The sequence below is a fragment of the Bubalus bubalis genome, chromosome 4 (assembly GCF_019923935.1).
Source record: "Bubalus bubalis isolate 160015118507 breed Murrah chromosome 4, NDDB_SH_1, whole genome shotgun sequence".
NCBI classification, from domain to species: Eukaryota; Metazoa; Chordata; class Mammalia; order Artiodactyla; family Bovidae; genus Bubalus; species Bubalus bubalis.
Genome location: NC_059160.1, coordinates 489,739 through 503,536, shown reverse-complemented (window position 1 = coordinate 503,536; position 13,798 = coordinate 489,739). Strand labels below are relative to the sequence as shown.

Below are 13,798 nucleotides of genomic sequence, written 5' to 3'. Positions count from 1 at the left end.
CATCCCACCCCAGAGGCTGGGTTTGGGAAGGGCGGCCCCCCACTCTGGGCTGGATAGGCCTGGGGAGGGCACAGCCCCTGTTATCCACCTCTGTCCAAGCGGGGGCGGGCGGGGAGCTCAGAGCCCGGTCTGGGCGTCACCTCCACACCCAGGTCTTCTGGGATGACAGCATGGGAGGGGCTGCTGCCACGCGGGTGCAGGCGTGGGGCCGCCGGCTCCAGCTGTGCCCTCTGTCCCGTGGGAAGGCATGGGCAAGCTTTTCCACAGCGCCCACTGGGTCCCATCACTCACCCACTGTGCTCCATTGGCAAGTCTGCCACATGCCATGGCCACATGCCCACTCAGAGCCCGTGAGGTCAGTGCTCGCTGCACCAGGCTGACTATAAAATAAGCCAGAGCCACTTCCCTGGTGGCTCAGTGGTTAAGGATCTTCCTACCAATGCAGGGGACACAGGTTCAATCCCTGGTTCAGGAGGATCCCACAGGCCACGCAGCAACTGAGCCCACGCGCTAGAAAAGCTGCTGCAACTAGAAAGGACCCCCATGCAGCAATGAAGACCCAGTACAGACCTAAGTAAATAATAAGATACACCAGAGACTGGGGCCCTTTACAGGGGAACTGCTAGGATGTGTCCAGGAAGCAGCTGCAGAACCAGCAGGACATTGCAGGAGACATGGATGATGTGCCCTGGTCACCAACAGGGCGGCCCAATTCAGTGTAGATTTCCACTCTCCCCACCCTGCAGATGTACAGGGAAGAGGGAAGGCCATGACTACCTAAGTAGTCATGGGGAAAGGACGGCGCGGGGACCTGCCAACCTCTGGATCCTGCAGAGCCAGTCGGAAAGGTGTGCTGCTGTGGGGAAGGGCCCGCCCCTGGCGGAGGTGTCAGGCTTGGGGGCGGGGGTGGGGCGTTATTTGAAAGCAGGCAGCCCAGCTCCCTCAGTGAGCAGCAGACAAGTAAGTGACTTGGAAGCCAGGGGCAGGTGTCATTTGGGAACATTCGTAAATCTTTAAAAGCACAGGCACATAAAGGTTTTGTGTTTTGTTTGTTTTTAAAAAGTGTGAAGTTCATGAAAAGATGCTCAACATCACTCATGATCAGAGAAATGCAAATCAAAACCACTATGAGGTACCATTTCACGCCAGTCAGAATGGCTGCGATCCAAAAGTCTACAAGCAATAAATGCTGGAGAGGGTGTGGAGAAAAGGGAACCCTCTTACACTGTTGGTGGGAATGCAAACTAGTACAGCCACTATGGTGAACAGTGAGGAGATTCCTTAAAAAACTGGAAATAGAACTGCCTTATGATCCAGCAATCCCACTGCTGGGCATACACACCGAGGAAACCAGAAGGAAAAGAGACACGTGTACCCCAATGTTCATCGCAGCACTGTTTATAATAGCCAGGACATGGAAGCAACCTAGATGTCCATCAGCAGATGAATGGATAGGAAAGCTGTGGTACATACACACAATGGAGTATTACTCAGCCATTAAAAAGGATACATTTGAATCAGTTCTAATGAGGTGGATGAAACTAGAGCCTATTATACAGAGTGAAGTAAGCCAGAAAGAAAAACACCAATACAGTATACTAATGCATATATATGGAATTTAGAAAGATGGTAACAATAACCCTGTGTACGAGACAGCAAAAGAGACACTGATGTATAGAACAGTCTTATGGACTCTGTGGGAGAGGGAGAGGGTGGGAAGATTTGGAAGAATGATATTGAAACATGTAAAATATCATGTATGAAACGAGTTGCCAGTCCAGGTTCGATGCACGATACTGGATGCTTGGGGCTGGTGCACTGGGACGACCCAGAGGGAGGGTATGGGTATGGGGAGAGAGGAGGGAGGAGGGTTCAGGATGGGGAACACATGTATACTTGTGGTGGATTCATTTCAATATTTGGCAAAACCAATACAATATTGTAAAGTTTAAAAATAAAATTTTAAAAAAATAAATAGATGGGGCAAGAAAAAAAACTGAAAAAAATTCTATAATTAGATTAAATAAAATCTGTGAAAAAGATAAAAAAATAAAAAAGTGTGAAGTTAAGGCTTGTACAGGATAAACCCCCTCTCTGAACCTCTGGGCAGAGGGTAGGGAATTAGCTTGCCGTAGTGACCCAAGGCCTGCAAACACTGGTGCTCACAACATGCTCGGGTGAATTACTGAATGAGGTGGAAACTCCAACTGTGCTACGTATTTTACAAAGACCACCCGTACATCCTCACAATGGCATGGGTTCCTGCCATGAAGGAGTGAAGTGAAAAGTGAGTCTTGCAGGCAGTGGGCATGGAGGTGCAGCTGGGCTCTGCCGCGAAGACAACCCAGGAGGGTGTGCAGGAGGGGTGCCTGAGGGTGGGTACCGCGGGGTCCGAGTGGAAGGTAAGAAGGTCAGGAAGGTGGCAGGGACGCCGGAGCCTGTGCCCGGAGGCCGGTCTGGAGAACGCTTTTGACAGCGGCAAAGGGACGGGGCGATAGAGCGGCGGGGTGATAGGGGCCGGGCCGGAGAGGCCTCGGGGCCGCGCGGAGGTGTCGCGAGGGAAGGGGACGCCCACCCGGGCCATGGGTCGGGGTGTGGGCGCCGAGGACGCCGGCTGCAGTGGAGGGGCCGCGAGGAGACGCCCCGCGCCCCGAGCGGGGAGGGGTGCCAGCCCCCTCCTGTGTGTCCGCAACACCCAGGGTGGGTGGGGGCCTAAGCGCCCACCGTGGCGGCCAGGCATCGGTAGGGAGCGGAGAGGGACTGCGGGAGGCGGGCGGCGAACCCCTCTCCGCCGGTCGGGCGGCTCCGGGACGCGGGGCTGGAAGAGGGGGGCCCGGGACGCCGCAGGTCTTCCCGCGTTTCCTCCGCGTGCCGCCGCCCCCGCGCCCCGGGAGAGGGGAGCCACCCCACCCGCTCGGCCTTTCCGTCTTTCCCACCCTGAGGAGGCGGAGGGACCAGTCATTGTTCATTCATTTTATTTCATTTATATATTTTTTGCTAAGTCATCGCCGGCGCCGCATCTGCGTGCGGGGGGGAGGCGGGGGGTGGGGGGCGGAGCTACGCTGCGAGTCGCCGCAGGTAAACAGCCCCCTCCCCGCGGCGGGACCGCAGCCGCCGCCCGCCGCTCGGGGCGGGGGTCCCGCCGCCGCCCCCGCCGGAAGGACGCGCCGGGGCTGCAGCCGAGGCGGGGGCGGCGGCCCCTGCGCCTCCCGCAGCCCGCGCCGGCCCGGGCGGCCCGACCCCTGCCCGGAGGGCGGCGGCGGAGCGCCCCCCGCCCCCGCCGCGGGCCCCGCGCCCCGGGTCCCCCGCGCCCCCCATGCACCACCTCCTGGAGCCGTCCACGGACATGGCGACGGCGCTGCTGGCCGGGGAGAAGCTGCGCGAGCTGATCCTGCCCGGCGCTCAGGACGACAAGGCGGGCGCGCTGGCCGCGCTGCTGCTGCAGCTCAAGCTGGAGCTGCCGTTTGACCGCGTGGTCACCATCGGCACCGTGCTCGTCCCCATCCTGCTGGTCACCCTGGTCTTCACCAAGAACTTCGCAGGTGAGGCCAGAGGCTAGTGGCGGAAAGGGCGGGGGCCCTCTGGGGTCTCCCTCGCTGACCCAGCCGCCGCGGGCCTCCTCGCTGCGGCCCGCAGTGGGCGCGGTGCCCCGGGTCTCCCCGCAGAGCCCGTGCAGGTGTTGCGGGTCGCTGGGGCTACCTCCCCACGTCTCTCCTCGCTGGATTGATTTTACCTTCCCTTGGTTCACACTGGGTGGAGGGGTGCTGCGGTCTAGGCGTCGAGGAGACATGGGGTCTGGCCTGGAAGAGGGGAGACCAGGAGGGGGAGTGGGCAGGGTCTGAGAGGAGGAGGAGTGGCCAGGTGGGGACCGGGAAAGGAGGCTGCAAGTGATGAGGCCCGGGAACACCGAAGACCACTGCTGGGCGGGGTCCTGGGGCTAGGTGTGGAGTGAAGACCCTGCGAAGTGGGCAGATTCTTATCCAGGGCCCAGGGATGCTCCGGCCACTGGGAACCTGGGTCGGTCTTGGGAAGAGGCCCATCAAGCAGGCAGGGCCTGGAGGAGCAGGCAGTGGGGGCAGTGGACCGCCCTGGCCTCAGCAGGAGGCTGAGCCTGTGAGGCTGATGTGGGGAGGAGAGGGCAGGGACCACGGCAGTGTGCACGTGACCAGCGGTCAAAGGCTCGGGTCCGCAGACGTGGTCCTGGTCGGACTCAGTGTCTGGGCGCTGAGGGCCTTCTGAGGAGAAGTGACCCCAGGTGAGGCGGGGCGGGGGGAGGTGTGGGGTCCTGGGGCCACCGTCCTCCCGGGGCGCCCACGGGGGTAGGTGGGTGGGAAACCGGAGACAGGAGACAGTGCCCCCACCCAGGGTCTGGCTGGCAAGCCGTCTCAGGGTCCAGATGTCCAGGGAGGCCTCTGGGCACCCATCAGCCCACGGCAGAGAGGGCCCTGGGGCAGCAGGGTGGAGCAGCTCTCCCTGAGGGACGCGGACAGACAACTTCTCCTTCAGGGGTCCCTGTGACCAGGGCGGACACTGCAGGCTGCCTCGTCCAACTCTGGGCAGGGCGCACCCACACCCACATGCTCAGACACTCCCGGTCACTCGCGACCTGTCCCCTCGGCACCGAGTCACCACCCTCTGCAGGGTTTGAGCCCCAGGGGGTGGGGGGGGTCCTGCTGCAGCCAGAAGGATCCTTGTCCCTCCCACTGGGGCCCAGCTGGGCCAGGAGGACCCAGTGCCCAGACCCTCACTTGCTGCCCTGGCGTGGGGGGGGTCTACCCTATCTGCCTGCTGGAGACTGGGCGAGTGCATGCTGGATGTCCGGCTCATGGTGAGGAGCCGGCCAGACGGGACCTCCTTGACACCAAGGCCTGTGCGCGTCCCCCCGCTGGAGGGTGGCTGCTGGCGGGAAGACCCACATGGCTCCGTAGATGCCGCCCACCCTTTAGACCTGCTCTGTGACGGACGGAGGGGACAGCCAGGGGCATAGCTGAGCGAGAGGACCACTAGGAGGGGAGTTGAAGGGTTGCCAGGTTCTCCAGGGGCTTTTCCGATGGCTCCGTGGCAAAGAATCTGCCTGCCAGTGCAGGAGACACAGGAGATGCGGGTTGGCTCCCTGGGTCGGGAAGATCCCCTGGAGGAGGGCATGGCAACCCGCTCCAGTATGCTTGCCTGGAGAATCCCATGGACAGAGGAGCCTGGTGGGCTGTAGTCCACAGGGTCGCAAAGAGTAGGACACGACTGAGCGCGCGGCACAGAGCAGTTTCTCCAGACGTCACGTGGGCCCTGGGCAGAGGGGACCAACACCTGCCTTCTCCTAAACAGCCGAGTGCAGCTCTGGTTTCCTTGTGCTTCGCAGACACTGCGCTTCTCACAATTTGAAGGTTTGTAACAACACTGCATCGAGTCGTTTATCCAACAGCGTTTGCTCAGCTCACGTCTGTGCTGCATTTTCGCAATTCTCACACTATTTCAAAATTTTCATTATTAATACATTTGTTAAGGTGATCTGTGAGCAGTGATCTTTGATGTTACTATTGCAAAATGATTACGACTCACTGAAGGCTCCGATGATGCATAGCATTTTTTAGCAATAAAGTGTTTTTAATTAAGGTATGTACATTCCTTTTTAGACATGCATACAGTATGCAGATATAAACTACAGTGTAGTATAAACATTTTTACACACACTGGAAAAAAAAAATGTGTGACTTGCTTTATCAAGGCATCTGGAGCCAAACCTGCAAAGTCTCTGAGGTGCCCGCAGGTGGGCAGGGTCTTCAAGGGTACTAGGGTGCTCAGGGGCTGGGAGGACCCTGGCCACAGTGCCATCCTCCGGAACGGTGCCCTTCGCAAGCTGGCTGTGTCTCGGGTCCCTGGCAGACACCTGTGCAGACACCGCAGTGTCCGAGTACCCAGTGCTCAGGCTCTGTGGCCCAGCAGTTACCACATCCCCCGCCCCAGAGTCCAGCCCAGGTCCCGGGCCCCTGCAGGTCGAGTCAGGGACACGGGGCCGCCGTTCCTCCAGAGCAGGGTCACTGAGATGCATGCGTCCTGAGGCGCCTGCGTGCCACACGTGCTCCCTGCTGGGCGCGGTCTGCTTCGCAGGAGCAGGCAGGAGGGGGAAGGACAGAGATTGGGTGCTGGGCTGGGCCTCCCCTGAGCTGGAGCCCCCTCCCCTCCCTCCCGGCAGGCAGGGCTGGTGGCGGGTGTGAGAGGACCCAGGGTGGGGGCCCTGCCTCGGTGTACGGGGGGCTCAGCTCCCCTGTGCCTGCAGCACCACGGCCACGGGAGAGGTCTCCCCGTCCCCTGGGGCCCGGCCGGGGCCTAGACTGGGGGACTGCCCCCCAGGGTCCCTTTCCCCCAGCGGAGAGCACCTCCTGGCCTGGAGTTGGCTGTAAGGACAAAAGTAAGTGACTGAAATGCTGTTTTCTCAACCGTGAGGGGGGCTCCTGCACCTTCCCCATGTTCTCGGAGCCTGACTCACCACCAGGCCCCAAACCTGTGTCCTCGTCGGGGGCCCTGGGCTGCGGGAGCAGCGTTTCCTGACCCGCCCCACCCCCAGTGCCCCCAGGTGGCACCTCAGCGCCACCCCCGGGCCCACTCGCCCGCGCCCCTCCTGCCTCCAGGCCCCTGACTCCCCAGCGCCCACCAGGTGCAGTCCGAGGTCCGCACACCCGGAATGAGCCGTGGGCCCTGCTCTGGCGATGCTGACGCCTGAGGCCTCCAGGATGCCGTGAGGCTGAGACGGGGCAGCGGTGGCCTGAGGCTGCACGTGTGAGAGGGAGGCGGCCTCCATGGGCTGGGCTGAGGCGCCTGTGGGGTGTTTGTGCCCTTGGGGTAGCCGACCCCTAGGCTCCTGCAAGCCACCGGCAGTGACCAGCTGCCTCCCCACTCAGGGCCAGCTTCGTGCAGCAGGCCTGCACAGACAGACGGGCGTGCTGGTCCCCACTGCTTCTGGTCTGCATCTCCTGGGCTGAGAGGCTTACGCTGGGGCAGAGCCGGACTGAGCGGCCTGCCCCGGGGCTCCTCAGGTGAGGGGGAGGGTGCCCGCTGTGTTCAGGTTGGGGCGCCCGCCTCCTGCCAGCGGGACGCTGCCCTCTAGGCGAGGGGCCCCGGGCGCTGGCGCCTGCAGGAGGGCACACCCTGGCTGGAGCCCAGCCTGATAGCGCCGTGACCCGGCCTTCAGGGCCCAGACCACCCTGCCCTGAGGACAGCACTGAGACGGCCAAGCCCTGCCCTCTGGGAGACTCGGGCTGGGGGCCGCGCCTCCCGCTGTAGTCTGCACCTGTCCTCACCTGGGGAACAGTTTTTCCTGCGTTCGGGGCTTCCTGCGTTCAGGGTGGAGCTCTCACCCTCGCGTGTTGGGCAGACCCTGGGTCCTTCCTGTCTGATCCCTGGAGTGGCTCCCCTGCCCACCCAGTGTCCAGGGAACTCAGGCCCACCCTTCCCCAGGACAGAGGGTCTTGGGAGGACACCCCTCACCTCTCACAGGCAGGCAGCGCCGCTTTCGCTTTTCTTCAGTCATGCCCCCGTAACCTCTGGCCAGGGAGGACTCGCCCAGGACACCTGCCCTCCTCAGGATGGGTGGTGGTGCCAGGCCCTGGGCCGTGTGGCCTGCGCCCCCCGCTCTGGACTCTGCCCTGTGTGCTGGGGGTGGGGGTGGCACCTGGAGGGAGGCCTGAGGTTCCAAGTGCAGATCTCTGCCCCCCAGGTGGGCAGCGCTGTACCCTCCACCCCCAAGGCAAAGCTGACTGCGGTGGGGGTGGCGGGAGGGGGTGTAGGAGGAGACCCCACGGGACACAACAGAGACGGGGAAGGGGCCTCGGGAGCGGCAGGCGGGGAGGAGTGCGATGCCCCAGCGCCTTCTCCTCTCCGCCCCCAGAGGAGCCCATTTACTGCTACACGCCGCACAACTTCACCCGCGACCAGGCGCTGTATGCCCGCGGCTACTGCTGGACGGAGCTGCGGGACGCACTGCCCGGCGTGGACGCCAGCCTGTGGCCGTCGCTGTTCGAGCACAAGCTGCTGCCCTACTCGCTGCTGGCCTTCGCGGCGATCATGTACGTGCCCGCGCTGGGCTGGGAGTTCCTGGCGTCCACGCGCCTCACCTCCGAGCTCAACTTCCTGCTGCAGGAAATCGACAACTGCTACCACCGGGCGGCCGAGGGCCGCGCGCCCAAGATCGAGAAGCAGATCCAGTCCAAGGGCCCGGGCATCACGGAGCGCGAGCGGCGCGAGATCATCGAGAACGCGGAGAAGGAGAAGAGCCCCGAGCAGAACCTGTTCGAGAAGTACCTGGAGCGCCGCGGCCGCAGCAACTTCCTGGCCAAGCTCTACCTGGCGCGGCACCTGCTCATCCTGCTGCTCAGCGTGGCGCCCATCTCCTACCTGTGCACCTACTACGCCACCCAGAAGCAGAACGAGTTCACCTGCGCGCTGGGCGCCGCCCCGGGGGGCGGCCCTGCCGTGCGCGTCACCTGCAAGCTGCCATCGGTGCAGCTGCAGCGCATCGTGGCGGGCGTGGACGTGGTGCTCCTCTGCGCCATGAACCTCGTCATCCTGGTCAACCTCACGCACCTCTTTATCTTCCGCAAGAGCAACTTCGTCTTCGACAAGCTGCACAAGGTGGGCATCAAGACGCGCCGGCAGTGGCGCCGCTCCCAGTTCTGCGACATCAACATCCTGGCCATGTTCTGCAACGAGAACCGGGACCACATCAAGTCGCTCAACCGGCTGGACTTCATCACCAACGAGAGCGATCTCATGTACGACAACGTGGTGCGGCAGCTGCTGGCGGCGCTGGCGCAGTCCAACCACGACGCCACGCCCACCGTGCGCGACGCGGGCGTGCAGACCGTGGACCCCAGCGCCAACCCCGCCGAGCCCGACGGCGAGGCCGAGCCGCCCGTGGTCAAGCGGCCCCGCAAGAAGATGAAGTGGATTCCCAGCAGCAACCCGCTGCCCCAGCCCTTCAAGGAGCCGCTGGCCATCATGCGCGTGGAGAACAGCAAGGCCGAGAAGCCCAAGCCCGTGCGCCGCAAGACGGCCACGGACACTCTGATCGCGCCGCTGCTGGACGCGGGCGCGCGCGCCGCGCACCACTACAAGGGCGGCGGGGGCGACGCGGGGCCCGCGGCCGACAAGAAGCATGCCCGCCACTTCTCCCTGGACGTGCACCCCTACATCCTGGGCACCAAGAAGGCCAAGGCCGAGGCCCTGCCCGCCGCACTGCCGGCCTCCCGGAGTCAGGAAGGCGACTTCCTGTCCCAGGCCGACGAGTGCGCGCTGGGCCTGACAGCGGCGCCCGCGGCAGGTAGGGGCCAGCAGGGCGGGGCGGGGGCCGTGAGCGGGCTAAGGGTTGTGCCATCCGGGTGGAAGTGGGGACAGGCAGGGGAGCCAGCTGCGGGCGTGACCCCAGGCGGCTCCCTCGCCCCAGGGCCCGGGGAAGCAGCCGCGATGAAGGGCTGGGGGGACACACTGAGGTTGCTCAGCTCCTGGAGAAGCTTCTGGAAACTGGCGCCCCTACTCCTGGGGCAGCCAGGGTCCAACCAGGCAGGCCACCGTGCTGGGGAGCGTCAGCGCGCAGGAGGAGGGGGCCGCAGGTGGGGAGGGGCCTGCAGACGCCCTCTGCTTTGGGCTGTTTGCAGATGCCCCGCTCCCGGAGGAGGAGGCCCTGTACTCGGCAGAGCCAGCTCGGGGCGTGCTGCCCCCCGGGGGCCCGTTTCACCTCTGCTCACCCCCCGCCGCCCCTGCCACCGCCCCTCTGTCGCCAGCCAGCCTGGGCAAGCCTGACCCCCTTGCCATCCTGAGCCGCAACGCCACCCACCCGCTGCTGCACATCAGCACCCTGTACGAGGCCCGGGAGGAGGAGGACGGGGCCCCCAGAGCCCCCCAGGATGTGGGCAGCCTCATCACCATTCCTCCGCCACAGCAGATCCTCATCGCCACCTTCGACGAGCCGAGGGCAGTAGTGAGTACCGTGGAGTTCTGAGGGCCGGGGCTGCCCGCGCGGCTGCCTGACCGCGCCCCAGGCAGAGGCAGGCTCGCTCTGCCCGGCACTGCCCACGCGCCCCGGCCTCCCGCCCGCATGCCACGGGGCTCAGCACCTCTCCCGTCCCTGGCCCCCCAATGGCATCATCAGGGTGCTGGCTGGGTCCAGGGCTGGCCAGGACCCCGTGCAGCCCCACACCCAAAGGCCCAGAGCTGACACCCCCCCCAACATCAGGCGCTGCGCTGTGAGATAAAGAATTTATTTTTTTAGTTGATTCTGTCTGGGGCCTGGGATGCTGGCCTGTGAGGGGCCGGGAGGTGGCAGGACGACTCAGGGGGGCGCGGGGGGTGGGGTGGCACCTCTGCCTCGGGCCGCCCCTGCAGGGACGGGCGCCCTGGAGGAGGGGCCGGGGCCCCTCCAGTCAGAGGTCAACATGCACTTTCTCCTCATACCCCGACCACCTGTCCTTTATTTTACTATGGTTACTGTAACTAGCGAGTACGTTTATTATCCGGTGGCTTCAGATGCCTTTAAATCAAAGGATGTCGTGCGTGTGACTGCGAGCGAGCGTCCAGAGAGCAAGGTGCCAGCGTGCCAGTGGGTGTGTGCGTGAGCCGACAAGCGTGGAGCATGTGCGTGAGTGAGCGTGGGGTGAGGCCAGTGAGGGCAGGAATCCAACGCAATAACCACGTCCCCTCCAGGCCACCAGCCCCCCCCCCTGCCCCCGTCCCCCGCCCGAGGGGCCCCGGTGGTCTGTGGGAGCCATGGGCTGGTGTGGGCGGGGCTCCCTGTTACCTCAGCCACGGTGACATCGTGACAGTGTTAACAAGGTACCCAGCATATCAATAAAGATTATTCTGATACCCCCGAGTCCGAGTACTCCGTCTCGCCAGAGGCCTGTGCTCCGGCTGGGGCTCCAGCTCTCTGCACCGGGTGGGGGTCCCGGGGAGGCAGGGCACCGGGAGACACCCGCTGCCCTCCGGGGGCCCCACCGGAGCTGAGCCAGGCTGTGCGGTCCTCGCCCCCGGTGGACGCCCACGGCCCCCAGCTGGCACACGTGCACCCTGGGCCCCCGGGTGAGTCCCCGGCTGGGTGGAGACTGAGCGGTCCCTGGGAAGCTGCCCCCCAGCGGATGCCTGAGGGCAGGGCTGCCAGGTGCGCCCGAGGCAACAGCGAGGGCAGGCGGGACGCGGGAGGGCTTCATGGAAGAGGGCCAGTGTTGCGGGGACTTGGGGCAGGGGGCTTTCGGGATGCAGGTGGGGGTGTGGCCTGTCCCGCGAGTGCACCCAGGAGTCACGAGCCTCCCAGGCCCTGGCAGGAGACCCTGGGGGTCTGAAGGCAGGTGGCTGGGGCAGCCGGGCCAGGAACCCCAGGGCTACAATCACGAGGGGGCTCTGCGGGGGTTAGAGTGGGACCACCTGCCGTACCGTGTGGAGGGCCGACAGGGAGACCCTAGGCAGGCCCTCTCTGGAGGGGCCCTCCTGCACGCGGTGGGTGATCTGATGCCCAGGGGTGGCATCCTAACGGGTTTCCATCGTCACTCGGGGACGGTGAGGCCCGAGATTGGGGGAGGCCGCCACTGCGCAGACAGCTCCCGAGCGGAGGGCCCAGGGCCGGGCAGGAGGCAGGCGGGGGGACGTGTGGGCAGGGCCTTTCCTGGGGTCTCCACGGGGACGGCGCGTGTGAGGCAGGGTGAGCAGGCTCAGGACCGGTGTGAATACTCTGGGGGGCCTGGCAGGGGGCTGCCCTTGGCTGCGGGGGGCCCGGCCCGGGGGACCCCAAGGGCAGCACCAGGACACACAGAAGCCCGAGGAGGACGGGGCGCCGTGCTCCGGGCATCCTCATGGCCTGGGAAGCTGTTCGCCATCTCTAGGAACTGGCTGGCTCCGGGAGGGCCGGTCTCTCCAGGGTCAGCACAGCCCCAGACAGCAAACAGCAGGGTTCCCAGCCCTGCCCCAGAAAGCACTCGCCCATACCTGCCGCTCTCCCCTGCCCAGCGTCCCAGGGCACGTGGCCCCTGCCTCTCAGGCTGGCACCATCTCCACATGTCTCGGGAAGAGACCCAAGGACCCATGCAGGCTGGGCCAGTCCCGCAGGTCACTCAGCTCTGTGGTGATGGTGACCCCAGCACCAGGGCCAAGGTGCCCACTCCCTGGGAGAGCAGCTGAGCCCACCCGGGAACCCAAGCCACCCCAACCTCAGGGCCCCCCACCCTGAGGGCTGGAGGGCAGCCCCCTCCCGGCGGGCTCGCACCCACGCAGGGCCTCACTCAGACCGGAGGTGTGCCAGCCCCTGCGGGTGTGCTCACGCACTGTGCGCACGGGGTGAGGCAGGGCGGGGGCGCCCCGGCTCTGAGTCCTGGGCTGTGTCTTTGGCAGGACTGCTCTCCCCAGCCTGGTCCCTGAGCCAAGGCTGGCAGGACGTTTCGGGCCCAGTGTCCTCCAAGGCCTGGGCATGTGAACTGGCTGGTTGCCCTGGTTGGCTGGGGAACAGAGGGAGTCAGAGTGCCACTGAGGCCGACCTCCTCCTGCGGGGCCAGGGGTGCACCTCAGGGGAGCAGGCAGAGGGGCCCCCATGGGAGCCGTCGGCCCATAACACACGGTCCACGACATACGGCCCACAGCCGCTCCTTGCTCATCCCCTCCAGTCCTGGGCAGGGCAGTTGGGGGCGCCCTCCCTCTCCTGGGAGGAGGGGCATCAGGAGAGCCTCGGACCGCACCGGACAGCCAGGACGGGAGCCTGGGCCCGCATCCGTCACACCAGCCCAGCAGGGGCGTCTCAGCCAGGCTGGCTCTCCAGCGGGGCGAAGGCCTGGAGTGAAGGGCAGCGCTCCAGCTCTGCTGTGTGGGTGGCCAAGGCGGCGGGGCGGGCAGAGCCAATCTGTGCACTGCCAACCCGACAGAGAGGCTGGGCCCAGGCTGTGGGCCAGGAGCCTGGAAGGTAAGGGTCAGCCCGGAGCCGCTCCTGACAGCTCAGCCTGCTGGCTAGGAGCCCACCCTGCTCAAGGCTAGACGGGGCGTCTCAACTCAGAACGGGGGAGCCCAGGACCCGCAGGGGCGCCAGGGCGGGGTGCACCCCCTTCCTGGAGCTGACCAGGCAAGGCGGATGGGGCCGGCTTTACTCTGGGCTCCCCGTCCGGCTGCGCGGCCCCCACCCCGCCCGCACCTCCCCGGACGCCATCCGCCAGGCCGAGGGGGCGCCCAGGCACCCGCACGGGCGCGATCTGCGGTCTGGAATCTGCCGCTAGCGTTGCATTGATGGTTCTGTATTATAGCAGGCCGCACGAATATCCACTGCCTTTTACTGACCGGGAGCTGCAGCCAAAGAGTTTTGGGGCGCTTCGCAACGCCTCCCCACTAAGGCGGCAGGCCTGGGACTCGAACCCACGTCCTGAACCGCCGCTTAGCCCTCGGAGCTTGGCGCTGGAGGAGGGGCCGGGCAGTGCTTCTCGCGCGCGGCCTCCTGGGAAGTGAAGTCCTCGCCTAGTCGCGCGCAGCCCCCTGGGAACTGTAGTTCGCAGGCGCGGGTCAGGCCCGCTGTAAGCGCAGGCAGACGGCGCGTCGAACTACGCTTCCCGGCAAGCCGCGCGCCCCCACCGCCCGCCCCGGCCCGTCCGCGGCCCGTCTGGCCGCCCCGCCCCGCAGCTCCGGCCCACCCCGTCCGGTGGGCGCCGCGCCGCATGGAGGCCGGCTGAGGAACGCCGCCCAGCCCGGTACGCCGCGCGGCTCGGTCCCGGGCGGGGGGCGCGCGGGGCGCGCGGGTCGGGGGCGGTGGCGGGGGCGGTCCAGGCCGGGCCCAGTCAGCCCG

At 65.4% G+C, this 13,798-nt stretch overlaps 1 protein-coding gene across 4 annotated transcripts; it reads left to right on the top strand.

Moving 5' to 3' along the window:
- The first annotated feature begins 3,257 nt into the window (after positions 1-3,257).
- PANX2 (pannexin 2) lies at positions 3,258-10,854 on the top strand. Of its 4 annotated transcripts, none has more exons than XM_045165210.1 (4): positions 3,258-3,542; positions 6,897-7,031; positions 7,883-9,313; positions 9,774-10,854. In XM_045165210.1, exons 1-4 carry the CDS (start codon positions 3,317-3,319, stop codon positions 9,989-9,991), a joined length of 2,010 nt encoding a protein of 669 aa, XP_045021145.1. In that variant the 5' UTR covers positions 3,258-3,316; the 3' UTR covers positions 9,992-10,854. The 4 variants fall into 4 exon arrangements, with proteins under 4 accessions (XP_045021145.1, XP_045021146.1, XP_044796663.1 ...); XM_045165211.1 differs by having other exon boundaries at positions 9,778-9,958; XM_044940728.2 differs by having other exon boundaries at positions 3,259-3,542; positions 9,648-10,854.
- The last annotated feature ends 2,944 nt before the right edge of the window (positions 10,855-13,798 follow it).

What these genes read in the sequence shown, in the direction of transcription:
- PANX2 (XM_044940728.2), top strand. Translation starts at nt 3,317, where the DNA reads ATGCACCACCTCCTGGAGCCGTCCACGGACATGGCGACGGCGCTGCTG. An exon ending in CCTGCCCCGGGGCTCCTCAG is followed by an intron (nt 7,032 to 7,882) that starts GTGAGGGGGAGG and finishes CTCCGCCCCCAG; the next exon opens with AGGAGCCCATTTACTGCTAC. An exon ending in GACAGCGGCGCCCGCGGCAG is followed by an intron (nt 9,314 to 9,647) that starts GTAGGGGCCAGC and finishes GGCTGTTTGCAG; the next exon opens with ATGCCCCGCTCCCGGAGGAG.